General features: G+C 43.0%; 2 protein-coding genes across 4 annotated transcripts; one reads left to right on the forward strand and one right to left on the reverse strand.

The window, feature by feature from the left end:
• Window positions 1-208: 208 nt before the first annotated feature.
• On the forward strand, window positions 209-22,006 carry LOC128877415 (organic cation transporter protein-like). 2 transcript variants are annotated; one of them, XM_054124702.1, is made up of 10 exons: window positions 209-523; window positions 14,783-15,041; window positions 16,497-16,707; window positions 17,375-17,633; window positions 18,506-18,698; window positions 18,819-19,037; window positions 19,171-19,385; window positions 19,678-19,853; window positions 19,943-20,115; window positions 20,358-22,006. In XM_054124702.1, exons 2-10 carry the CDS (start codon window positions 14,803-14,805, stop codon window positions 20,452-20,454), a joined length of 1,782 nt encoding a protein of 593 aa, XP_053980677.1. In that variant the 5' UTR covers window positions 209-523; window positions 14,783-14,802; the 3' UTR covers window positions 20,455-22,006. The 2 variants fall into 2 exon arrangements, with proteins under 2 accessions (XP_053980677.1, XP_053980676.1); XM_054124701.1 differs by lacking the exon at window positions 209-523 and adding an exon at window positions 12,039-12,353.
• On the reverse strand, window positions 21,999-27,709 carry LOC128877417 (carcinine transporter-like). 2 transcript variants are annotated; one of them, XM_054124704.1, is made up of 10 exons: window positions 27,254-27,709; window positions 25,484-25,750; window positions 25,203-25,398; window positions 24,656-24,914; window positions 24,287-24,479; window positions 24,107-24,212; window positions 23,601-23,705; window positions 23,328-23,541; window positions 23,091-23,266; window positions 21,999-23,010 (listed from the first exon to the last, which is right to left on the reverse strand). In XM_054124704.1, exons 2-10 carry the CDS (start codon window positions 25,744-25,746, stop codon window positions 22,798-22,800), a joined length of 1,725 nt encoding a protein of 574 aa, XP_053980679.1. In that variant the 5' UTR covers window positions 25,747-25,750; window positions 27,254-27,709; the 3' UTR covers window positions 21,999-22,797. The 2 variants fall into 2 exon arrangements, with proteins under 2 accessions (XP_053980679.1, XP_053980678.1); XM_054124703.1 differs by lacking the exon at window positions 27,254-27,709 and adding an exon at window positions 26,899-27,188.
• Window positions 27,710-27,774: the final 65 nt, after the last annotated feature.

Consider the following 27,774-nt stretch of genomic DNA (forward strand, 5'->3'; position numbering starts at 1 on the left):
AACGTGTGAAAAAAAAAAGTGAATTAGTAGCGAGGTGTTAGAACAGTTAGGCAATATTTGATTACCAATTGTCAATGCATTATAGTCTTTGCGAAACGTAGAATGGACGCACTGCGGACATTGAAATACCTCACCTGAAAACGGTATGAAAGAATCAGCCGATGATTCGACGAGCGACCAAAGTAGGAGCGTCGATGGTTTCGGTGTACGCTGGTGGAACACGAGGAAAGACTCGGCGAAGTCGGTGTGGACGTGAAAATCTCGCTGGTCGCAGACGAAGGATCGCGGAGGGCATCGTTAATGACCCATTGTAAGTGGCGAAGAATTGTAGACTCGCACGCTCCGCTTACCCTGATCGAGTGCAGGGCCTCTAAAACGCGACTACGCGTCCGCAAGTTTTGTTATCGTTGCAACGAGCGAGGTGACAGAGCTTTAGTGCAAGGTTAGTCGGCGATGAGTGAAGTGCCATTCCTCTCCGCGACCACTGTTCTTCGGTAGCGGTTAGGACAGCAGGATTCCAGGTGTGAGTACTCGTGCTCTAAGTTTAGAAAAGTTCTCCGACATTCTGTAATTTTTCTATAATTGAAATCTTGTGGTGCATTTTTAATCCACCGATTAGCGCTGGCTTATTTTCCTCCGAGTGGAAAACTTGATTCTTGTTATCACAGTATAAAAGGATATTGTTTAGAGTAATTATAAATGATAATGCAATTCAGCTCTCGACGAGGTAGTACGCCGATTTTCCGAGTCGAAGATCTTTCACGTTTCCGACAAGTCACGTAACGTTTACAAGAAGCTCCAGTGACAAGTCGCTCGTCTATTGAAACGACGTCGCTACGCTTAAATCCGTTCCTGTTTCTTTCGGTACACGTGTTTACCATTTTCACTAGGATCCTCGGTGCAAAGAGAAACGAGAATGAGTTTCGACGTCTACGAAGACGTTCATCCGCTTTCCCTTGAATATTTCATCGATTTTAGAGCGAATTTTTCATTGACTTTACTAGCGAATATTCTGTGAAATTGAGATACAATTATTCCAAATCATGTTGTTATGTTTAGATTTATCAAATCATTCGATAAAAGTACGATTTTCTCGAGTTCCAAGTCCGACGAGGCAATTTCATGTTTATTCTAAGTAGCATCAACATCCGTCGCTGGTTATGTAATACATGTAGGTGACAATGATTTCAACGATCTACCGTGATCCCCTGATCGGTCGAAATCGGGTCGAGCGACGCATCGCAGCGTTCCAAGACGAGGTTTTCAGTAACCGTTCGGCGTATTTTGAAAAGAAAGGAAGCCTGCGGAACGAGACAACAAAATAAATTGAGAAGATTAATGGCAATCACCAACGTAGGTCAGGTTACACCATTGTTTGACGAACGTCCCTCTCCTGAACCTCGAAACTGGGTTGCATAACGGATTACAGCTGAGGCACCTTCGTGCACAAACTCTTGGATGGTTCAAAACATACATTTTCCACGAAAGAAGTATTTGCATACGATCGACGTTAAAGCTAGACGCGCGTCACTTAATTAAGTAACGACGTAGCTTTTGAGCAAACTATAAAATCAGGTACGTTTCCACGGAAAGCTGACTGTTCGGCGCATTTAATAAAGTTTTAATCACGTCGCTTGTTAGCTATCCGTTACTTTCGCTCACACCCTTCTTCGCCGCTTCTTCCATCCTCTTTTCTCCCTTTCATCGCGCCACGCCTGCCTCTCTCGAATTAATCGTACTGTTATCGATTCGCAAGAATTTCAATTCCACCAGCATTTTTCTCCGACGTTTTAAACAGGACAATAAATATACATTAAACGTTTGCAGAACTTTGCCGAGTTAAAAGCACGACTCTCGATTTCTGGGCGGTCGACAGGCCACTTGACGCGAATCTAGAACCATTTTAGTTCGCTTTAAAACCAATCGTTCAACTATCAACCGATTGTGACTCGATGTCGGTGGAGGTTTGCGCTTGAATGTTACGTAAACACGAGCGCCATGGCAGAGATGGGCAAAATTTGATTCGAACCAGAGATGATCAGAGATTTAATCGAACTCGTTTAATCAAACTTTCTATTATTCTATAATTCAAAGTTTGTCCATCTCCGTGGCGTGACAAAACGAGGTCAATGGCGGAAAATTACAGGGGAGTCGGCCGAATTGATCGTCTATTTTCCTCGTCGCCGAAAAAACTTCTAGTCCGAACGTTTCTCGTCGGAGAACCGTTCTGTACGGTACACTCACGAAATTTCGATAATGAAGGTGTATTGTACGAAAAGCTCTGTCCTGGCTCTATCGAGCCACGTATCCGCGGGAACGGTGCTTTATATTCGTCGCGTTATTCCTGCGACGAATACGGCCGTAATCCTCTGGTTTAATGAGTTTCTACTCGACCGCGTCGACTACGAACGTGCCCAACATAAATCATGGCTTTTTTTTGCATTCTTTATTGCAGGTGATTTTTCGCGTCACTTATTCCATGTAATAATCGCGGGAAAAAGAAGAAGAATCTCGACGGAAACCGGAGAACCTACCGGAATGAACTCCAAGTATTGAAACATCGGCATCGAAACATTCGATTTCCTTGAAATCAACCCGAACCGATTTATCGTATCGTCCATCCCAGGTTCACGGATTATTAATAATTACGGACAAAACGAGGCGTGTCGCCACGGTAAAAGTACGACGAGTCTCGCGACCACACGTCTGATGGCGGTCGCGTAATCGCGTTTCGTTTCGACGCGTTCGCTCTTTCCTTTTCCAAGTGATTAGTCTCACTGGTCTCGCAGAGCGAAGCCTAGAATTCGTCCACTCGCTTCAGGGTCAGCACTGAACCGAGCCGTCTGCGATTAGTCATAATGGCAATTATTATATTGTGCAACGTTTCCCATTGCTACCAATTGAATTCCCCGTTACTGTAAGACACACCGCGTCTCGCCCGCTTCTTTGGCATTAAACACCTTGAATATTAGCATACCGTCGATGGCTGATATATAGTTCAAAGGTGGAGGGAGAGGATAAAAAACTGTATCGAGGGTGTGAACGCACGAAAGGACTGCGTTCGATCTCCGTCGGTGTACCTGTCGCGAGCTGACCAGCGCGGAAAGGCGAACGCGTTTATGGTAATCGGTGGTTAGGGCGTGTCTTATTACGTTGACCCTGGCTGTGGATTAATAGTCCATCATAGTGACGGTGCAGGTGACGTCTATGATCGATGAGACTGTTACCTTACGTCAGAGGTGCGATACCGTGGGATTCTTGAGAGGGTGGTCCCGAGTGAAAGATGCAAAGAGGTGTGAAGCTTGAACTCCTACGAACCCTTAAAAGCTTCGATATTGATAATGGAGAACTCTGGTTTCCTGTTACCAGCCCTATACTTGGTGGGTTCTTTATAGATCTTGGTAATTCTTGGTTTTCTTTGTATTTTGGCTCGTAGAATCGCTTCCTAATCGATTGCCCACCTGTGGTTAGTCACCCTGTACAAGGTAATTCATCCGTAAAGCGAAACGTCAGAGATCACCCAAGGAATTACGTACTTGTTCGCGCTGTTTCCGAGGCGAAAGAAAAACGCGCGAAGACTGCAAATCGAAACCGAGGAGAGGGATTAAAAGGGACGTCCTTAGATGTTTACAGTGACTTCCAGTCGGGATAAATCCTAGCTACGGTTCACTCGAAATTGCTTTTCGAGAATCGCTTGTAGCGGATGCAATTAAAGGGGATCACCGTGCGGTCGTAATATAATCTTCACCTTTCCCGAACTCTCAGGACGAAAAGAATCGGACCACCCGTCGTTTAATTCGATGAAAGATCTACTGGAAACCTCAACATTTCCACGATAGCGAGCTCTAATTCATTTCTCCGATTCGATCAGAGTTACGAAATCAATTGGTATGCAATGGAAAATTGACGAAGCAACGGCTACTTGAATAATACTCTGGAACGAGCGCGCGGGGTTGCTTAATTTTTAGTGTAGTTTTCTCGCTATAGGTTTAAAGAGCAAGTTGAAACGTGAATAACCATGGTCGAGATTAAATTAGCATCAACCATCGTCGAGAGAAATGAAAACGCGTCTCTTCGGAAGCGAGTCTTTGCATGGAATTGCAAAGCTGCACTTGGTAGATACGAAAAGTTACGAACATGCCGACATGAAAATTCCCAATTAGCCTACTTCACCTGACCGCACTGCCTACCGTAATAGTGGCGCTTTGTACTGACAAGTACTAACCAAAGAATTCCTTGCGATAACATTTCTTGGTGAAGAAAGAGACTAACGAAACAATGGCCATTATTTAGCATATTCAACGTTATCTATGGATCATTGGTATGTTTAATAGTTAGAATGCTTTGAGGTACCTCGTGGTACATACGTATAAGAAAACGTCAGACATCGATACGAGCTAAAAACCTTACTTTGCAGTAAAACAGTGGATGGGGCTTGCACGGAGGTAGCCGGAATGATCTTAAGAAAATTAGAACCCGGACGCGTAAAACGGTAAAGAGGAGTAGTAAATTCTAACAGCAACGCTGTATACAGGCTGGCTTATTGGCTGCACACGCAAAGGGAAGCAGCTGTACGTTGAATGAACGCTTTCCACGTACGAAACGTTTATGTGCTGAACAAACATCGGACCTATCTGGAGCTGCTCCTTCTTCCTCGACCTCGTTTCTCGGAAGCCGTCCTTTCATCCTCGGTGGTTGACATTTTTCGACGCTGCTCTTGCATGATCGAAAGTAGCTCGACCAGGGAAAGCGCGAATCGGGTCGGCGATGATCGATTAGGAACATGAAAAAGAATTTTGCCTAGATAGATAGCAAAATATCAATTTTCCCGATCATTTCTAGCGGACGACTAACGAGAACATTAGTTTAACACGGTCTGGACAATTTCGATAAAATTGTACATCGTCTCTACAATTTGAATAACGAGCTTTCATATCAGGCTTTGGTATGCTCTTCTTTTAAAAACAGCTTTAAATCATACCCTGTGCGCGCAACATCGAACGTTGACGGATGATTTGAAACTACGATTTTTGATTAATTTGAAACCCTTTGTCGGTTCCAGTTTCTGTCTCCTGAAAATGTTAGAGCAACAGGTTTCGCACAGGGTATTGCGTTCCACTGTCCTGTGTGTACAAAGAGTTTACAGCGACTGTACCGCTTTATCTCGTTCAACCCTAAAAATTAATCACGATCCTCATGCATATTTACGATATTCATCGGAATCGGTATTTTTTCCCCGTTTTATCTGGAAAGAATCGCTAATAGTACAAATAGTCGATATTTTTATTTCGCATAATATCAATCGAATCAGCTGAGCGTGACCAAGTCTTTCTCAAGGGCACCGTTGAAAAGCGCACCTTACCGCGGAATGAATTGAGTTACGCGCACCGAAAGATGAGGAAAACACCGACTACCGCGAGGAACGTCCGTGGCCCAAGGGGAGTTTATCCAGAGATGATCAAATATCGTCGATTCTCGTTCAATTGAATCACTAGGATTCCTGATCCTTAAAAATAAACTGCCTCGAAGAGTGTCAACTGTCAGACTGACGACGAAATAACAAAATTATATGGCACGAATTCTTATTCTAAAAGTCCCGTAAATACATTGTCACTCTCAACAGTCACAGATGTACACACGGTTGGTGTAACAATTACATTGTATGCGCGAGATATCGCACGTTTCCGCATCTCGATTGTTTCAATTCCTCACATTTTAATGGTATTACAACAGTACCGCAAACAATTACTCGCAGCTCGCCTTTCTAAATTGTTCCGACTACAGTGAATCACGGTTTTCGCGGACTGGCCTTTAATAACGTCGTTTTATTCAGAATTCCAATTAAAACAATTTTTTAATTACTCGCCGAGGGAATTTTACGACTTCCCTCGCACGCGTTCTTGACGTCGGGCAGGGATTGTTCGACATTGGCCGAGGAATTCTCAGACGGGAAGTACAGTCGACAAGAACGGCGTTCCCTGGGATCCGTCATCTCGTCGATAACATGTAACCAATTATTCGCGGTCTTTACTTGGCCGACTTCTCGAAATTGTTTGTACGCGCGTGACGATGATCGATTAACGAGAAGGAATCGCGATCGCTGCGTATTCTCCTACTAGGAAAATTCAGTTGTTTTTGGAAAAAAAACGTTGTTCGCAACAAGTACGCGCCATCGAATACAGTGGAGAAGGTTTAAGAAATGATATCTCGAATGATTCCCCTCAAACTAGACGGCCGTGAGATTCTTTTTCTTAGTTCGTTCAAGATACACGCCGACCAGAGTTTCCTCGTGCGAAGGCACAGGATAAAAGATAAAAGGAGCCACGCTGCAGAAGTAAGGGCCGATAAAAACACAACGACCGTTTCTAACGAAGCAGTATCGCACGAAATCACTTTCTCGAGGAACGGGAAGCTTCTAACCGAACCCATTAAGGTCTTTGACCACGGAGCTGAACGAGAAGGCTGATATTTTGTAGCACTATTATTTTTTTATACGTTACCATCAGGTTCCGTACAGGGCAGTACAGCGTGAGTGAAGCTAACACTCGTCAGAGTTTCTAGAAAATTACAACGGGTTCGGTTAATTAAATTCGGTGAAAAGTAAAAGGTACGTTCAGTAACGTACGAGCATGTTTATTCGTCGAACTTGTCCCAGATCGTTCACGTCGTTGCGCTTGAACTTTGGCGAATTCGTAAAAAGAGAATCAGCGAGGTTGCCAGAGAATTACGTAGCCTTGTCGGCGGTCGTTTCGTCCATTCATGAAAATTTCTTCGCGCGGTTCTTTGCTCTCCGAGCTCCAAAATACCAACCATAGCTTCCAAACTATAAAGCATACGAACCGAGGAGGAAGATAAATAAGGCAATTAAACACGTATGCCAGTATGCGTAATTAGCCGAGACAACAGGTATTATACAACCCAATTCGAGCGTCGCTTTCCTTACGAAGGTCAAGAGTATCATAAAACAGAGCAATTCGATAACAACCATCATAAACGTTAACTATTACGTTAAGTACAGATTATGAAACGACGTGGAAACGAACGTTAAACAGTCTTGGCTCGGTATTTTCCTCTTTTCCAGCTTGATGCACCGAAAGCACGATGTTTCCTTCGAGCACGTACAGATAAATTAAGCATCGCTCCAAAGGTCTTGCAATATAAGATTGTTTATTTCTAATTAATGTTTATCGCTTTAAATGAAACGCAATGCTGGTAGCTAGTTAAGACTGATAATAGAACGGCTACATTTAGAGTCGATCGAAACGTGAATATCAACGTCGTCGACGGATTGTTTCGTTTTGTTCTCACCAACCTGCTGATTTTTATTTTACGATTGATAGAAAATGCACGTTAACGCTGTACGATTTGCGTCACGAGAGAAGGGTGAATGACGCGGGGCCGCTGGTGTTTCGCAATCGATGGAGAAAGTAATTGCATCGTACCTGATTCAACGAGATAATTCGCGTAAGAACTTTGAGGGATACGTGGTCGTACGATTTAATCTTCGCGAGATTCTTTTCTGGAATTCAGAGTTAGCAATTCGGATGTCACACATTCTTGCGACAGCGTTCGTGTTACTTGGATTAATTAAACAAAAAAAAATGTAATACGAAATAAGGAAGTCGTATGAAGAGGCCTTGGGCGAGCGTTGAGTTCCATTAACTCAAGAATAACAGGACAATTTATTAGACCATGAAAAATTTTAAGTGAGTAGATAGCATCGGCAAACTGCCTACAAGCAATGTGACCACATAATTAGGATCTCTTCTATGCACGGTGCAATCTGGTTTGTAGGAAGTATGACGAGATTTGTGCATTTTCATTCTTTCCGAAGTAAAATTTTCACGATTAAACGTTCATCGACGCGACCGACTGGCATACCTACACAAAGATAACGACAGACGAGAATTTGTAATTGCACTTTTCGAGACCCGTTTCGTACAACACGATAATCCCGCCTCTTCGGTTGTTGACATTTCAATCTTCGTGGATTCGCAGTATGAGGATAAATTCAGCATCGTCGACGAGCAATTTATTCATAAATACCAACAACCATGAAGGAAAACGACGACAATTCCAAGTTCCGCGACTGATGCGGTAAGTCCCATGATTTGAGGAAAGTGTAGCCGCTCTGTTAATACTGCGTATTTATGATTACCGGAAATAAAACCTATTCAATTTCGTATAATTGTACGTATTTCATATTCATAGTTCCTCGGAACCGTGTACGTAGATATTTGTTGTACGTGTCGATTGAACTTTCAAGCGGTCGATTTCGTGAGCTTGATTGAACCAACGAATCATTTTCATCAGACACACGCGCTTCGAAATTTCGGGGTCCTTCAAATTGAACTCCACGATAAATTCAACCTTCGCTTTGAATTTAACGGGTCGTCAACTCTTCTTCTGTCACTTTATCGTATCATTGGTTGATATTACATCTTTTCTTCTTTTCTTCCAGCCCTATGTAACAAACTCAGTAAAACGTAATCTATCTTGGTTTATTCATTTAGGTTGTCGAGAATGAATCCGACGAGAGATACTCGAGAGCGATCCCACTTGGAGATTTGTCGCCTAAAGAGAGATTCTATCTCGATTTCTTTCCTCGTTCGCCAAACACAGGTCACCCAAATCGTTCCTCTCGCCGCGCACTCGACAGTTCGTCCATCTTCGTTTGCTTCCATGAACCGGTTTCAAACTCGTTTCCGTGGCTCCTGGTAATCACGCGAACGACCTTCTTCTGTTATTCGTGGTTGCTCGCCGGCAAGTAGCCGTGTCTTGGCGAATGCTACACTGCCAACCATAAGCTTTCTCTAAGCATTGGGTTCTTCTTCAAGGTCGTCGAATTTCTTCCTCCGAACAGTAACGCGAGTGCACGAAAATCGTTTGGTCTCGTTGCAACGCAGCCCTCGAATGCGCCAAATCTCGCGAAGGTTATCGTCACCGAGAACAGATCGACCCGAGACCACGAAACACGTGCTCGTAGTTTCTTTTTCGCTGTATCCGTGTAGCTTATTGCTTTAGCTCGTTGCTGGCCGCTTAAACTGTCATCGAGCATTATAATATCATTCGTCTAAATAACGGTGACACTTCGAAACGCGACAATATTGTTTGTTGTTCAATTGGGTTTCGTTTCGCGAGATGAATCGAAATTGGAACGTCTCGGATAAAGGGATTTCCTGAGAAAATATTCCGCAAACTGATAACGCCATAAAAATGGCTGTAATTACGCCGACGAGAACATCGTGAACTGTAATAAAACATTCCACGGATTGGTTCGACCTAAAGATTCGACCTAAAAGGTCCTTAAGAGAGCTCTCCTATTAAGAGTCGATGATTCTTCTGCACAGACACGTGGCGAATATCCGTGAGTAAAAACACTTAATTCTTGAAAGTAAAACTCGCTCGCGTTAGTCGCACAGCATTAATTATTGTAGGCATATCGGTGCCATGCGTTTCACCTACATTGTCCATCGCAGACGAAAACATTTGCATTTCTAATCGCCGCTATAAATGAGATTGTTTTATCAACGATTCTGAATGCAATTATTCAGTCGCGGCTACGGATGAAGGCGCGTCCCGAGGTGTATCTTCGAAACTCAGAAATTGTCAAGCATAAATTATTCAGAGTTAGTCGGCGTTTGATATGAAATTTACGATACGCGCGGATGGCAAGTTTACAAAAGTTATCGTTATGTTCGAGCAAACACGGAAATAAATTTCCCCAGAAATAACCGTAAGAATTCGTGTATATTTTATCGAAGTTTCGAAAGAGATTATTGAAAAACTGTGAGTCATAACTCAACGCAATTATGGTAATGTTTCACATGTTTCTAGACTTTAACAAATTACTCAAATTTCAGATATTGTTAAACATAAAGGATCGTTCGTTATCCCGAGATCATTAGTCTAATGATAGAAAAACGGGCGAAAAACGACGACGCGAATACAATGAGTAATTAATATCGAAGATATCTGCAGATTTTCTGCGTAGAATCGACGACCCTGAATACCACAATGCCGATAATCATCGGCACTAACCAGCTGATTAAAGATCAGTATTTTCTGCCTCTGTGATAATAACACATTACACTGTGTACACTATCATAATAGGTTTATGAAATTATGCATAAACTTTTTGCCTCTGAATAACACCGAAGACGTGTAGGATTTATTTATTGTTCTACTTGCTTGATCTCCTTTTTGCCGGAACAAAACAAAAAGATGAATGAGGTATACATTGTCTGTCTTGGAATGCACGTGTGTATCGAAACAAATGGAGTTAATTGCAACACCTTTTTTACAATCGAATCGCGATGGAAACCGACCAATCGGTTGGATACTCATAAAATTAAAAACTGGGTTAAATTGTCGCCGAGCGTAACCAATATAATTATGTTGTATTACATATTGTACACCGGCACAAAAAGTGGACAAGTTGTTGAATAATGGCATACGTTGAAGAAAGTTATTTTTTTTTTTTCTTACTTGTCAACGTAAATTCATAATTTTCTTCTATTGTTTACCCATGTCACCTAATGATATATCTAACCAAGATAAGGACTTCGAGGAAGTCGAGCTTCAATTACTTGCAAAATTCGATGCGAAATGTCGCGATCATTTATCATTTTTATGCCGAGTCTCTAAAGCAAGGTACGCATTCCACATATCGTAACAGTTACATACAAACTGTGTTTATTTCAATAAATGGAATAACAAGCATTCGAAACAAATCTTTTTTTAAATTCCCCTTATTTCTCTAAATAGACGCTGACAAGATTGTCGCAGATTTATGAGGGTGGGTTATTTTCCACGATCGAGTTATCTACTCCATCGAACGCGACTAGGCTTCCGGTTCAAACCGCTCGCCAGTGGATCCCCGCCATCAGACTATCCGTGTCGTACTTAATTAATGCGTGTGCAATGCTCATAAATATCGACGAATCCGTTAATGACTTCGTTCGTGTAATCTCTGCCGAGTACGGCATAAATAAAATTCAATGTCTCCTTCCTTGATTCTTGGTCTAAGTCACCCCTTATCGAATAGCGAGAGGAAATTTTTGATAGGGTGTCTCCGTTGTCAACGGAATGGATCTATACTCGTCGAGTATGCTAATCACTTCGTAAGCCATGAAAACAGTGGCAGCCGAGAGTTCGAAGCTTCGTTAGTTTCACGGACGAGCCCCTGGCTGTCAGTCTCGTAAATTTTAATATTTGACGTTGCGCTTTATTACGTATCAGCCACCGACATAAACAAAGCAATTCCACACCGTGTATTTATCTCGCGATTCTCTTTTATTCAAGGGTAACAGGTTTCTGCCAGTGCGTAACGTTGCTGGCGGTGTTTCCGAGTTTCCGTATCCGGAGTTTCGCGAATAGACTCCATTACTCATGCCGACTGCGCTGCGAGCAATCGACAGGGTGGCTTTGTCGAGAACTCCAAACACTTTCGAGCGCATTTTCCTCCTACGTAACACTGACGCGTATCTTTTTTATACATCTCGGTACACACGTCGTACGAAAAACTTGAAGGAAATATGCATCTTCGAGAAACTTGCACTCGCGTAAATTTATCCTGGACAATCACCGAGAAAGTTTGCTAGACTTCCATCAGAGGGGACATCCGAGCGCAAAGGGTTATATTCGGAAGTTCGAAGTAACAAGTTGAACGTGTGTTCACAAGGTACTCGACGCAGTGGGCACATCACGGTTAGTCGAGCAAAGAGACTAAGCTATCATCGGTCGTTCTCGAGTGCGCTTACCTGTGCGTCGATTTTACGACTCTGCTTTCGCGATGTGCGAGCAAAAATGGGACATAAAAACGACACAGACGTCACGAGGAAAACCCACTGACGCGACACTCGATGCGCGAGATCTGGCGAGTCGCGAAACCCCCCGTTCAAGTTCTCCAGTGACGTCACGGACGATCCACGGGGGCCCAAAGGTATCGGCGTCCAATGGCCGATCGACGCCTGCTGGTGGGGTTCCGCTTTCGTCTGCACGCGCTATAAAGCCCCGCTAATTGTCCGCGGCGCGAACAGTCGGTGCGTGCCCCCTTTTAAACGATGATGTAGCACGCCGTCCGAATAATATCTCGTGCTACTCGTCGGCCAAGATCACTGTCGCGATCGAGATCGAGCACGTGTCCCGTTCCAAGGGCCGCGGTTGATCGTTGCGATTCGCGCGTCTGTACATTTTGCCGAGAAGTGGGCCGTGTCTCGAGAAAGAAGAAGAGCTCGAGAGGACCGGGATCTTTCTTCGAGTCTTCCTTTCTTCGTTTGTTCTTCGCTCGATAATCGACTGGTCCCGCGATCTGTGGACGAGTCGTTCGTGTTACACCTGACTTCAACAAGGTAAATTTCGGATTTCGAATCCGCTCTGCTGCGAATGTACCTTGTGTCTCAGGTGTCTCGCAGCTCGCTCGTGTTTCGTTAATTTCCTCCTCGTCGGTCCGACCGCGATCCCATCGATCGCTCCGAGTTCGTTAACCCCTTCGTGTCCGCAGCTAGATGCAGTGAATATTATTTTTCTTTCTCAATTCGCACGTCGCGACGAATATGCACTGAACACGATACAGTGGGGCGCGATGATGTTAAATTTCTTGGAAGACATCGCGATCGATGCTCGGCGAAGTCTGAGCCCCGTGATCCTGAATTTGATAACATCGGACGACGAGCTTATTTAACGAGCTGCCGTGGAGTGGCCGTGAGTCGTAAGGAACGAGTTTCTATTTTTCGTTTCGTTTCGCTTTGTTATCGAGGAGTTGAGCCATTGTTACGAGAAAAGGTGCAGGTGAAACCGGGACGAAAGTGAATCCGGGCGAGGATCGGCGCTCCACTTTTCAACGCGACATTATTGCGCGTAGTTTATACGCTTCGCGGAGTTCTATCGGTCTATCGTCGCGTGCATCGATGAATTTCAATGGTGATCGCTTTCTCGGATCGAGGAGGCGAGAAAACGTAACCGAGATAAATCGTATGCAAAATCATGCATCTGTGCTGCGACCGTTCCATTAATAATTAGCACTTCGGGATAAAATTGTTCGAAGGCCCGAAGGTCTGGGTAACAAGTTGCCGAAGATAGACATGTTCGGTTCGTATGTTGCTTTACGAGCCTTGCGATTAGAACGGATGTAAACAACCGGATCGAACACGATACCGCTATCGCTTGTTCTAAAATGTTTCCAATTACTCCAATTATTGTTTCGAAGAATGCCGACCAGCGCACACCACAAACAAGAATATATAAAGAAAAATTTCTTTAATTTCTTTTTTAAATTACATACGCGTCCACCTGTATATATTCTGTAAGAATATTCTATTTTCTTTCGGAAAGGTATGTTTTCTCGATAACCTTGTTTTATAGAAAATTGTCAATAATCCAACCATTGGCAGAGATGTATCTCTGTCATCGCGCGTACATCAACGTAGAATGCGCAACGCGGTTTATGCAAATTTCTCCGAGCCCGTAGAAAATGGCAGTTATGTCATGGTTTCGTAGTTTCCTGTATTCATTATTTCTATTTTTTCTGTTTATCTATTTCGCATGGCGAAACAACACGAAGCCGTATAAAATACCTAGTAATCTTCACTTATGAAACATTTTCATGCATGCCGATAGCCAAGCAAGAAAGACCTTGCGTCGAGTTTCTTCGATAGAATCGCGGATCATAACGCGAACAAAATTTTCTAGAGCTGGATAGCAACTACGTTTACGAAAGTAATCGTTTTCATCTGATCTCGCTTACTTTCGGTTGCGATGCGCTTGTGTGTTTACATTTCATATCGAAGCGCAATCGCAAAATGGGAACGTCGACCGTGCAAACAGTAATTGGCACGGTGTAAATAATATCATGTTGCGTCTAAAAACGAGCATGCAAAAGGGGTTTCTCTTTGGAAGTAAAAAGACTTGGTGCAGGATAAAGGTGATCGGAAAAAGTGCTTAATTAGCGTCAAATTAGAAACTCGCGTCTTTCTTCGTATTGGCTCCGCTGACGTGGAATTGAAAAGTTATCGTATCGTATGTGTTTTTCTTCTCGACTTGGTCGAAACGGACGAATCGATTACCAACGCTTAAATATCTTGTGACTACAGGAAGTCGAAGTAGGTGATTTAATAACATTCTAGATATGCCTTTGTTTGAGATACGTGGAATATTAAAAAAGATAACCGGTTCGAGTTTTCTTCGATAGAGATTACTACTTGTAGACTTCACGAATGGCATTCTACGTACCTAATTACCATTTGCTTCGAGAGAATACAGTTCTCTCAATGCCAATTAATTTTTTCGAATGGGTGTGTCGGCCTAGACGTAGACGATTCGTTCCCTCGAGTTGTGTAGGTGTTGCAGTGCTTGGGCGCACTGTTCTGTATATGTCTTCGTTTGATCGCGAACCAAATAAATGAAACATTAAATATAATTATGTTTCAAGCATAAAATTAAAATTTCTACCTATCGAATAAGATCTTTTATTAGTTTTCCGATAAAGAGGACCCCCGAGTAACTTTATAGCAACGCTAAAGCGGGCCTGCAACGAAGCCGTCTGTTTCCCGATCCTCGACCAGTCGACAAAAGTAATCTGCTTGTCTCCAAGTTCATCCGTTTTTAGCTCCCGAGCTAATTCCCAACCCGTCGAGGATGGAGTACAGCAAAAATGCTGGGAAACCGTTAACATTCAATGTACAGCTGATCGGGGAATTCTTTTTTCGCGATTCACGTTCACCTTGAACCAACGTACACGCGTGTGACTCGAGTTAAGTAATCGGAAATTGTTAATTTGCAGAGATCGAGACAGTGACAGTCATGGTAGAGCCTGTGAAAGCGGAGGAAGGCGAGCGTCCTAAGATCACGGCCTTCGACGACATCCTGCCGTACGTAGGCGAGGCCAGCCGCTACCAATGGTTCCTTTTCTTCTTGCTCCTGCCCTTCACCTTCGTTTACGCGTTCCTCTACTTCACACAGTTCTTCATCACGCTGGTGCCGGCCGAGCACTGGTGCACCGTGCCGGACCTCGATGGCTGGAATCTCACGGACCACGAAAAGTAAGTTCCCTCGGGCTATCGGGTCTGTTAAGATGACGGAGTGATCGTTGCATTGTATTAAGTTGTATTGGGTTGTCCGGAAAGTTCATGCCTATTTTCAAAAAAAATTGAATTATATGTGTACCATTTTGTTCCACAACCTTTCCACCTGTTAAAGAATGTACACATTTTATTTGCTTTCATCCATTCCGATACATACAGACTTGTACCGCTGTCTAAAAATCGCCATGGACTTTCCAGACAGCCCAATACCAAAAGTTTCTTCCATTTCATTAATAAGTAATACATACACGATATTTTGTCTCTAAGGTTACATTATCGAATCGCGTACGATTCATTTTGCTCCGTTACTATTACAACATTAACATCTAAGAAATTAGGTTGTCTATTTATATAAACATTGCCACACAAAATAACTGAGTGCAAGTCACGGAAGAAACTTTTGGGACAACCTAATACTATACACAAAGGAACGTAACGTAGATTTCTAGAATTTGTTTGCTATCGGAATATTTTAAAATTTCTGCATGTTGCTCCAGTTACGCGACAAATGACATCGTTATACCTGTCGTATCTTATCGCGTGGACTGTTTTCAATCTGTCCTAACGTTTTGTTAAAGCGTGAACAAAAAATGAATTTATTGTTCGTCGATGGTGTACATACCGCCCATCTTTTCGATCAGAGTCGACCTGTCTTCGGTCTGACGGTCACCTCGTCAATTGTAGGTTAATATTCAGTGATATAAATCGCACGAGTCCTAACGAATTGATATACTGTGACAACCGATAACAATGACAAACGATCGGTAAACCGTCTAACGGGAATAATGCCGCGGTGATTCGTTAGAAGACGCGTGTACTGTTCGAGTGCGACTTCCCAGTCTGCCTTATTTACGAGTGCACTCTATCAAGTAGATAAACTTTGTGCAAACTTGTCATTCGCACAGGAATTTCATTATAGAATAGATAACGCGTACCGACAAGGAGGTAGTATCTGACTTCGAGAATTGAATGAGAATTGCAACAAATAGCTCTTGTAGCATTTCAAGAATACTGGGATTACGGAGACACGATACTATTTCTTCAACTCTAATGACATTCGACTGGTCGTTCATGAAATGCGTCACGTCGTCGGCTCCAGATCAGGAAAATCAGCTCGTGTTTCCCACTGAATCACGATACTGAACTATGTACGTGATCGGTGGTTTCCCAGCGTTCGACGCGCTTCTGCGGAAACCAGTTTGGTCGACGACCTCCCGCTGACTCTTGACCGCGGTTTACTTCTGCGACTTTGTTCGATTCGAATTATGATTACCCGAAACTGCGATAGAACGAAAATCCAGTGGAACAATATTAAAGAAATTAAAGGAAGGAATCGTACGCATCCCAAATCCTCGAGCTTTTTCACAAATGCGTGGGCGTTCGACGGAACGGTGAAATTCTGTTTTCCCACAGGATCGCGTTATCGATACCTCCAGCATCGACCGAAGAGTTGAAGGTGGAAGGTGCCACTGCGTTTTCGCGATGCAACATGTACAACGTAAATTACAAGGAATTATTGGAAAACGGTACCAGAACAGCCGATCACTCGTGGCCCATCAGAACATGTCAGCACGGATGGACTTTCAATCACACGATGATACCATACAAATCCATAGCCGTCGAGGTGAGTAAACTTGATGTATTCCTTGTGCTATTTTATGTATCCACATACCGTCTTCTTTAACGACGGTACAATTTTTATTAGGTCGTCCCATAAGTTTGCGCTGCAGACTGAATCAATATTTAATAAAAAAAATTATACATTCCTTTTCTAATTCGAGTCATAAATTAAAATGAAGCGAAACTCGAGTGTTGAAGTTTAATTCAAGTACATAAGTTGTCTACTTTAGAGCTCGTTTAATAAAAAAAAAAAAACATACAAAAATTTTATCGTTACTGTATAATTTGAGTAGCAGAAGAATAAGTGGCATGAATTTATGGGACGACTTGATACATCGTTCTACAAAGTATCTCGTGAATCAGTGTTGGGCAAACGTGATCGAACTAACGATTGATCGAGACTCTGTAATTGCGAAAATCAAACGCCTGTGACAATCGTTAATTGCCGGTTGCAATTGATAACTAAATTCTGTAATTGGAAAAAATCGGTTGCTTGTAATCACTCGTTAATCATCCGCCTTGTTGTGGATATGCAGCGGCTGTAGACAATCTGTAAGTTAAGGTCAAGTATTATCTCGTTCCGCGCGTCAAATTAGGAAAAATAAGCGAAGAGCAGTAAATCGCGCGCATAGCTCGCCCGTGACCGTAACGTAGCCAATTTGTTCTTCTAGCTGGAATGGGTCTGCGATCAGGCTTTCCTAAGCTCCGCAGCCCAATCGGCCTTCTTCGTGGGTAGCATCCTCGGCGGCTTGGTATTCGGTTACATAGCCGACCATTATGGCAGGATTCCAGCGTTGGTCGCCTGCAACACGGTAGGATTCGTCGCTTCCGTGGCCACGGCGTTTTGCAACAATTTCTGGAGTTTCTGTCTGGCAAGAATGATCGTCGGAACGTCGTTCGATAACTGCTTTAACGTTCTTTTTATTATCGGTAAGTTACACACGAATCTCCGCACCCGGATGTTTCGATGCGCGTGCTATTTTGAAATCGTTATTCAAGGATTACCGATAATTACCATTTTATCAAATGCACGAGCACCCGAGCGTCTTACATAAATGAAAGATAATCGATAGTTTGAACGTCGATAGGGAAGGTCCGAGAACTTTTCGAACCGACTTTACGTGCAAGCAATTATTGTATCGTATCGAAGCACCTCTCGACAGGTGCGCATCCACAAGAAAGAAAAAAGAAAAAACGACGAATATCATATTTAAGAAAATGATTACGATATCTGAGTGTAGCTTTCCCACAAAATGATAAGACACTATTAACGAGCTTCTTACTTCAAACGCGAGGAAAATTTATTTTTAAAAAGATTCTAAGCTTGACAGTGATGTATGCAACAATATTGTTAAATGCTTAATGTTATCGTATATGTTGCAAAAAAATGAGGCAACTTTGTGACAGCTACCCAATATAAATGTACAGAAAAACAACTGTAAGTTATTGAAACGCTGGTTGTTGGGGTCTCGCGACATCTCGAGGGAATATGGTGTACGCCGAGCACGAGCTCTAAAGTAGACAACTTAAGTACTTGAATTAAACTTCAACACTCGAGTTTCACTTAATTTTAATTCATAACCAGAATTAGAAAAGGAATGCGTCCGATTTGGAAGTTACATCGGGGCGTCAGTAACTGTATCATCGGCTTCACTTACAAGACCTTGCGTTTTTTTACCCAGCAACGTTCAGAACGCGTACCGTTTCGTAAAAGAGACGCTTGTACGCTTATTTATGAGCGGTACGCTCGCGAGTATCTCGTGCAATGGAATGAAATCACGGTGTCGTAAATGTCGTTTCAGTGATCGAGTACGTCGGCCCGAAATACCGAACACTGGTAGCGAACATGTCCTTCGGGTTTTATTTCGCGGCAGCTGCGAGCCTTCTGCCTTGGATCGCTTATTGGATCGCCGATTGGAGGATTCTAAGCATAGCCACCGCCTGTCCCATGGTGGTCGCTTTCTTCGGGCCGTGGATCGTTCCTGAAAGCGCACGGTAAGACAACGAGCTCTGCGTTTTAAACACGCGTTCCGAACTAACGCGGGAAACTAAGCTCACCCCTTTCCATTGACACGTAAATCATGGAATAAACGTGAAACTGTTTTTACTTTTCAGTTGGTACATCACCAGCGGCCATATCGACAAGGCGATCGCGATGTTGAAGAAGTTCGCGAAAGTGAACGGCAAGGAGGTGAAACAGGAGATATTCGACGAGTTCGAGAAGAGTTGCAAGTCGATGATAGAGAAGGACAAATCGCATAATCAGTACACCGTCCTGCACCTCTTCAAGTTACCACGCCTTGCTCGTATCACAGTCATGCTCATCATTTACTGGTGAGTCGACCTGTTGGTCTGTCGACCACATCTATTTTCATAAAACTGAAATGATCGTAAATGGAATGCGGTCGTTAGAGCAAACAAGTCTAAATTCCCGATCGATCGACCTGTTGGTTCGGCTCGTTTTCAGGCTCCTCATGGTGTGGGTGTTCGACGGCCACGTCTGGAACATGAAGCTTCTGGACCCCAACGTCTTCATGTCCTTCTCTTTGGCCTCTCTCACCGAACTTCCCGCCGCCATTCTTCTTGCACTCTTTCTGGACAGGTGGGGCCGACGATGGATGGGTTTCGCGTCCATGTTCCTGTGCGGAATCTTCTCCTTTATCGCCGTGGTCACTCCGCCCGGTAAGTTCTTCCGTAATCAACAGCCTGTCCAACGGTTTATCTACTTAAGCATGAAAAACGACGCCGAAGGAAGATATTTATAGAAAAAGTGTACAGAAAAACAACTGTAAGTTATTGAAACGCTGGTTATTGGGGTCTCGCGACATCCCGAGGGAATATGTACCGATGCCGATGTACCGCGAAACGCACCCGCGGGGAGGTATTTCGTTCTAAATACCGATGAGCGAGTCCAATTAGATCGAGAATGCAACGTGGACTCGAGAGCATTTACATATTTCTCAACTTGTTCAAGGTGCGACAACCGTCGCTATGGCGATCGTAGCGCGTCTCGGAGTCAATATCGCCGGAAATATTGGCTTCCAATACGCCGCGGAAATGCTACCAACCGTGGTGCGAGCCCAAGGAGTGTCCTTGATCCACATCATTGGTTACTTTGCACACATATTGGGTCCGTACATCATTTATCTGGTAAGTGAAATTCTTGGTATCCAAACACCCTGTAGACCACAATGTCGATGTATCCTTCGTTACTCTGTATCATCGTGTTTCCTGTTTAGGCTGACATTAATCCGCATCTGCCGCTCATCGCACTGGGTCTGCTGTCCTTCTGTCACGCCTTCTTGACCCTCGGTTTACCAGAAACCTTGAATCAAGACTTGCCAGAGACTCTTCAGGAGGGCAACGATTTTGGCAGAGATCAAAGCTTCTGGTGGATACCTTGCGTATCCTCGTGAGTAACATTTTTTTTTATTTGCTTTTTTTTTTGTCGCGAACAGCGTGTCTTCGTCTATACCTATTAGTTAAACATTGAACGAACACTCGGGCTCTGACAGTATCCGAAACCTTCGAAAATCGATAGATAGTATGGACGGGTGTTGGACGTATGAAACGTTCAATAAATTATCAGTAATTGCTCTCATTCTCGATTGCCGGCAATATTTGATCGATAACAATGTTCGATGAAACTTGCAGGAGCCAGAAACTGAAGAAGTCCTACAGGAAAAAGAATGGCCTGTCGAATCCAGCCTTCACCGGCAGTGTTCAAAAGATCGACTGCACTAGATTATAGCGATCGTTAGACGATGACGAGTACCGGCCGGTAAAACTTGCCAAATCCTTTGTAAATATAGTTATTAAACAGCGAGTGTGATGTTAGGTGTTAAGATATGTTGAAAACGTTGCGAGAGATTTTAAGAAACATTGAAGGAAAATGTCAACGCTGCGCGCAGAGCGCAAAGAGGGAGACGAGAATCTTCGGATTACATAGGTATTATCCTGCTTCGAGAAAATGGTCTTTGAAAACGACCGTAAATTGCTGGCGATGTCAGTGCATTCGCTCTTTTAAAATTATAGACTAAAGAGCCGTTTTATCTCGTTACATAGTCTCAGAGCTTCTTTAGGGTTAATGACGCGGTACGTTTCTTCTGCTCGCAATTTGATAAGAGCATTAACGCAATTCGAACGTTGCTTCGGATATCTCCAGAGATGATCTTCTGGAAGCAGGACTGGATACACCGTAACGATCTACTGGAATAACATCCAACCACGTGTTGAACCTATGTACGAGCTCTTGTCTTCCTTGTACGAGGACATGTTACAGTATTTTTATATTTGCTCAGTGGATCGAAAGGAAACAATGGCTGTTGAGCATCTATTTGCTAATTGAAAGTTGACTCATTTATGGAGATACTATTATCGCCAAGTATCGCCAGGAATCGTTACAAAACTCGAGCTGTAGCGTTCGTCTATAAGTAGCCCGCAATTAAACGAACCAATACATACGTAGATCACTTCCTTCCGTCGCCGTGCCGTCGACTTGTTTTCACGTATTAATAGCAATTCATCATTTATGCGAACCGTTAGCATATTCAGCGATTCGTTCTAGTTTCGAACCGACTTACGAAACGTTTGATTGTTGCAAGTAAATTCTCATCCGCGAAGAAACACGAATTTATTTCCGTCTATATTTTTTTTTTTTTTTTTTTAACTACTTTCATTCCTTCGATCCTGTTCACACTAAATGCTCAATTCGTATCGCATCGCAGTTCAACGATGATTCGAGGACTGCTTAGAATCGTATTAGTGTCATCCGCGTACTTACGAGACTAGTCCCCGCTTTCAGTCCTTCGATTATTCAAACTCATACGCTGCGAGATGATGATGTTCGATCGGTGAGATTTTCTCTGTTACTTCGCCATCGAGTTCAGGAATTTTCGCAAGTAAGCACGCATCGCGATAGTTGTCTCGAAACTGTAAATAACTGTTTAAACCATCCCAGCTTCTCCTAGAACGTTCGAGTATTCGCGAAGCTGTTGTTCGTTCAACGACTCGTAATTTATGTAACTATATGTACATTCAAAGCCCCTGGATTGCAAAAGTGAAGCCGATCTAGAGGCGCGCTAGAAAATATACGATCGTCGACGAAGACCAACGTGTATATTTAACAATAAGTATAGATGCGTTTAGCGGTTTAGTCAATCGTTCAGAGAATATTGACACTTGAGAACAAACCCAAAAGTATTTCTACATCGAGGATTGTACGTACTTTATTTTCATCACTGTTTCGTGTGAAAGTTCAGGGAGAGACAATTGCCAATAAATATAAGTCGTATATTCTTCGATTAATAGAGTTATTATTGATTCAATGATGAACACCGATCGTTACGATGGCACGATATAATATTGCATAGTCTACAATATTAAATTATTCGATTACTCCTAAATCGTGATAACAATTGAATTTTTTTTTTTTTCACAGAAGCGTCAAAGAGTCTTCCTATATTTTCTAACAGAAATCGAAACCACGATTTTTATATTTACTATCGCGAACATTATTTTTTTGCAGTCAGACAGTCGTCACCTAAAACCGTCACTGACGATTAAAATTGTTCGCTAATTAGGAACATTCGCTTTCCGCCATATAAAAATGATCGAAATCATATCGACAACATTACGGTATATGATTACGAATAACAATGAACAGATTTCCTCTTCGTAACTAACATTAAATCCATGGATTAGCCTCTTCTGCAAAAATCTATTCTTATCTCCGTTCAAACTACTGACCATAATTCGAGTGAAATGTCGATTACTAAGGCTGCGCCACTCTCTGGCCGCGTGGACGCGTGTATCGTAAAACAGCGTTAAAGTAAAAAAAAGATCTTAAAGTTAAGGATAAAAATACAATCTGGATAGGAACACAACTATCAGCCGTTTTTACTACGCGTATCGCAGAGTAGAAACAGCATTAAAACGATAAATTCTTAAAGTACAAAAGATGAATGAAAATTACGTAGGAATATAAGCGACATTCGGTGCTCGTTCGTCAACTACAATGTCGCAAATTTTACTTTTAAATGGGGCGCCATCTTACTCCTTTGCGTTCTCCATTAAAATTCGAGTAACGATACGATTATCGTTCGCAAGACTGATAATGCCGATCGAATTCCGACTTCTTGTTCCAAGGTAACGACCAGAAATTTTGATCCTTCCCGAACTCTTCTCCTTGACTGATGGTGTGAGGAAGACACTGGCCTAGCGTTTCCGGTAGGAAGACGACCAGGGCAGCGCCAGCGAACGAAACCGTGCTAATGATCAGCATTGGGAATCCTTCCCACACTACGGCCTGTCGAACGACACATTTATTAGCGATCCTTGCATTCCTTGTTTGTTTAAAGTCCCTTTTCAGGAGAGACGTTCACCTACCGAGACTGTTATGTACGGTGCCAAGGTGTGCGCGATGATACCGAAGATATGAATTAGCGATACACCCTGCGATCTGACGGGCGTCGGCAACAGTTCCGCCGCGTATTGGAGGCCGATATTGGCTGCCATGTTCAAACAGAATCGCGACATCACCGACATCGCTAGCTTGGCAGCGACTGAAAAGTGAACCGTAAAATGAGACGAACGAAACAACTGTGACTACTTTCGCCTATTTACCGGATTGTAGTACGAGCTCGGCGATGCTGAGGACGCAAGTAATCGCCAAGGTGAGAAATCCGCAGAATCTACGGCCCCACCTGTCCAGCACCAGGGCCAGCAACAAGCCAGCTGGTAGTTCCGTGGCACAGGCGAGGGAAAAGGACACGAACACTGAACTCGGGATGAGCTTCAGCGAATAAACGTGGCCGTCGAACGATATCACGGTGAAGCACCTGCAAGATGATACCAGTCATTCGTCGAGCTTCGCTCGTACTCGTTTCCTTATACTTTCCAGAACAGAGCCAGAAGTATGGTGTTCCGTGCCAGGCGGGGTGTTCTGAACAGGTCGAACACCGTCGCTGTTTCCCGTTGTTTCGACGAGGTTTCTATATTCCCCTACAACAGAGCGCGACGGTAGCGATTAAAAAAGTATTCTAGTCTGCGAAAGGGATAGACGGAAATTATTTTCGATAGTAGGTATCGGTTCCAAAATGCGTCATGTCCTCTATAACTGATAAATATTAGGTTGTCCCGAAAGTATCTTTCGTTTTATTAATAATTAATATATACACGATATGTTATGTTTTATGTTACATTACTGAATTGTGTACGATTCATTTCGCTTCGTTACTGTTACAGCATCAATGTCTAAGAAATTAGATCGTCTATTTATATAAACACTGCCACAGAAAATAATCGAATCCAACTCACGAAAGGAACTTTTGGCACAACCTAATATTTCAGGAAAAAAAGGCAGTTTATTAAGGGGGCCAAGAAACGATGGTAAAACTACTCACGAGGAAGACGTCATAAATACGTGGATCTGGATTCGTCCGATTGATCTTGGCTATCCTTCGCAGTTTCTGAACAACCTTCTCCATTTTTCCATTGGAAACATACCACCTTGCATAGGTTCAAAATGACGCAACGTTGTAAACGGCGAAAATTCGAGGGATTCGTATTGAACAGTCGCTTACCGGGCGCTCTCGGGAAGTATCCATGGCGTGATGAAGACAGACAAAAACGGTAGAGCGCTGACGTAAGTGAACAATCTCCAATTAGAAATATAGTAAGCCAGCCAAGGTAGAATGGTGCTGGCCACGGCGAAATATAAGCCGAATGCGACATTGACGACCAAGGTGCGTTTCGATACGGCCATGTACTCGAGCACTGGAACATAATTAACGTCAGATGATTTCTAAACAAATTCTTCTCCGAGACGAACGACTCTTTGGTATTTGGTGGGAAAGGATTAACGTTAGAAATAAGTTGCAGAGATATAAAAAAAATATATATATGGCGAGGACTCGAGTTCGTATCGTAAATTATTTGACTTTCAAGCTCACCAACTATCAACGGAATGTTTATACAGTTGTCGAAGGCCAACCCAGTGATAAACCTGCACACAGCGAAAGACCAGAAGCTATTCGAGTTCGCCGTTGCGATAGAGCCAACAAGGGCAATGCCGTTGCAGACCATTAACGCAGGAATACGTCCTTTGTGGTCTGCAATCCATCCGATAAGGAAACCACCGATAATCGAACCGCAGAAGAAGATGGCCTGCGCCGTTGACATGAGGTATTCTCGGTCGCATACCCAATCTAGCTAATCACGAAGGGTTACGGATTAGTCCAGAATTTTTCGGTCACATTTCATCCGTAATAATTAATGATTACACCGATTCTTTACTTGTATCGTATTAACTTATAGTAAACACAGCTCGTGTAAACAGATTCGATAGATGTCGTCGATCTTAGCCTACCTTGTATGTATCTACAGCAAATTCGTTATCGTTTCTTCCATCTTTCATATCTCTCATTACAGTTTTTTAATACTCTAAACGTTCTAAGTAAGCAATCATGTAACGATAATGATACTTGAAAGATACTTCACCTCAGTACCCACGGTAGCGTACGGGATTTGCGTGAAATTATATTCCCAGGCGGTGCATCCTACGGTTCTGTTCCTCTTGAACTCCAAAGAACGTAGATCCGTGCCAGTCTGCAGAAGTTCAGCAAAATTCAGGTCCTTGCGATGACACCGATCGTAATAAGGATATTCGCTCGATGGTGGAATCGCTATTTGAATCCTGAACACCGTACGATGAAATATTATTAACGGAAGATGGTTTTACTATTCCTCGAGCGTTTCGCAATTCTTGCTTTTCGATTTACCTTTCCTCCTGGGTAAAATTCGAGGTCATCAGTTCGTCTATCCTGCACCAGTGTTCCGGGGGTATTATGGTTATAAAAAGTTGCGAAAAATAAAGAAACGCGTACGTCGTACCGTAAGGCAGTAGCGATAACAAAAGCAACCATTGGTATCTGCCATAATCACCGACGTAGGGCAGAACGTCGTCGAACGTTTCCAATTTTGGTCTCAACGCCGTTCTTTCGGTCGGTCCTATCGAATGGTTTAAATTATTCGCGGTCTTCATTTCTCTGCAACAAACAAAACGCATTTCCCTGTGAGTATCTAACAACGAGTCACGGGAATGGATTTAATTCTGTTCGGATTAAGACCGGTCGAGATAACGATGGTCCTCGGGTGTTAAAATCTAATCATCGCAACGTGTATCGTTTAAGCAGCCATCGAGACCGCCTTTCTCGTCGATTCGTCTGTGAAAGAATTTCGTTGGTCACAGATCCGTGCTCCCAACCATAAATATCAATAAGAACAGTGACAACGATGGGATCACCGAGCAAAGTCCAATCGAGCCTTCTACTTGCTTCGTTTTCGATCTCTCGTACGACGAATTATATGTAAGCGTTTGTTCTAATGCCATCCAATTAATTTACAAGGATCAAGTGATTCGTGACACGCGACTCGTTGGAATTCAATTGTAAACGAGACACGCTGGTCCGTCGCGTCTGGACGAGAAATTGCTGTGTCTGCGTTGTTATGTATACGTATGTATGTCGATTCAGCGTCGAGAGAATATGCTTGGAGGAATTGGCATTTTCGCGAATTCATTACAATATTAATATTCGTTTCTCATTTCAGGCAAGATATCTCGTCGCGCGTAGACCAAACATTGTGCTCGGTTCCGTTTAGTTAGAGTATAAATAAAAACAAGTTGGCAACGTGGTCGGAAAACTATCTCGGAACTCTACTCCGTCTTTCAACGTAACTCTAGAGTACAAAATCGATTACAGAACCTTCTATATTATTTGCATTTCTAACTATTTTTCTACATTTTTTTTTTTATCTCGGCACTTTATTTTTTCCAGTATCAATGTTCTCCCTCTGATATCTTGAATAATAACCGGAAAAGTAAATTGTACGAACCACTTAAAAAGATACACCAATGACCTTAAAAAAAGAAACGCTTTTCCGTTATCGCTCTTACGTCTTTGAACGCGGTAAAAATATTCAAATGTATACGACACCGACACGTCTAATACGGATTAAAATTCGCGCTGATAGCATATTCCATTTTAGATAGCATAAATTCCATTTTCGGAAACAAACAGAAAAGTGGTTCGTAGTTCTCTCGAAAATCTAGAACACCAAATCATTCGGGATTAATTAGCGTTAATTAACGACTCGACGACGAAACCCTCTAGCAATTATCGTACACCCTACTCACGTCGATTCACTCTGTGTGTCCCTTATCATGTTCGTGGATTCTCCTGCCACTGAACCATGAGCACCTCCTTTCGCCAACGTCGGTGTCGGCCGCGAGATTCCTCCAGCAGTAATGAAGAACGGACTAATTAAACGGACGATTAACGCGAACTGAAAGGAAGAGGAACGCGTCCGACGGTTACGAGGTCTAGCACGAATATGAAGGGGAGACCGGATCGTGTAACGCTGATATAGAAGCTTGCTTGATAGAGACGAACGCGACACTCGCCGCCACGTGTTTGCCAATACAGAACCAGTGAAGAAAGAGAGAATAGAACAGAAACAGAACAAGAAGACGAATCCTCTAGCATACTAACCAGTAATTTCGCACGCTTCTCGTATCGCGACTGTTAAGGTTCACGTTCCAATAGCATCATTCGAGCAAATTCATTTTCTATTGATAGAAACGTTTCGTTTGATAGGAGAAGTGGGACTTGGAACTCCCGCTCCGTACGATTACTGGCGCCTCGATTCGTTATGAATTTACGTATCTAGTCAGACATTTAAAGGAATACTACCACGAAAAACAGAATCGAAAATTGTACATCTGCCAACAGCGTTTCGACTAGCTTCTTCGTGAGAATTAAGGCCACCCCGTTTAGAAATCTTCGATTGTTTCGGTGAATTACGTAGACTCGGGCATTGAAATCACCCGATGAATTTAGAGATTGGCCAGCACTTTTAGATAAGGAGATTCCTCGCTCCGATTTTTCATCCGAGAAGAATACATCGTCGAGATGATCCCTTTCCCAATTCTGGCTAAAATGGCAATCAAATGCTCGACTCGCTTCATTCAACGTTACAGGAAACTGTGCCGGTTTCGAATTTAGCCTCTGTC

This window comes from Hylaeus volcanicus, chromosome 5 (assembly GCF_026283585.1).
Source record: "Hylaeus volcanicus isolate JK05 chromosome 5, UHH_iyHylVolc1.0_haploid, whole genome shotgun sequence".
Lineage (NCBI taxonomy): Eukaryota > Metazoa > Arthropoda > Insecta > Hymenoptera > Colletidae > Hylaeus > Hylaeus volcanicus.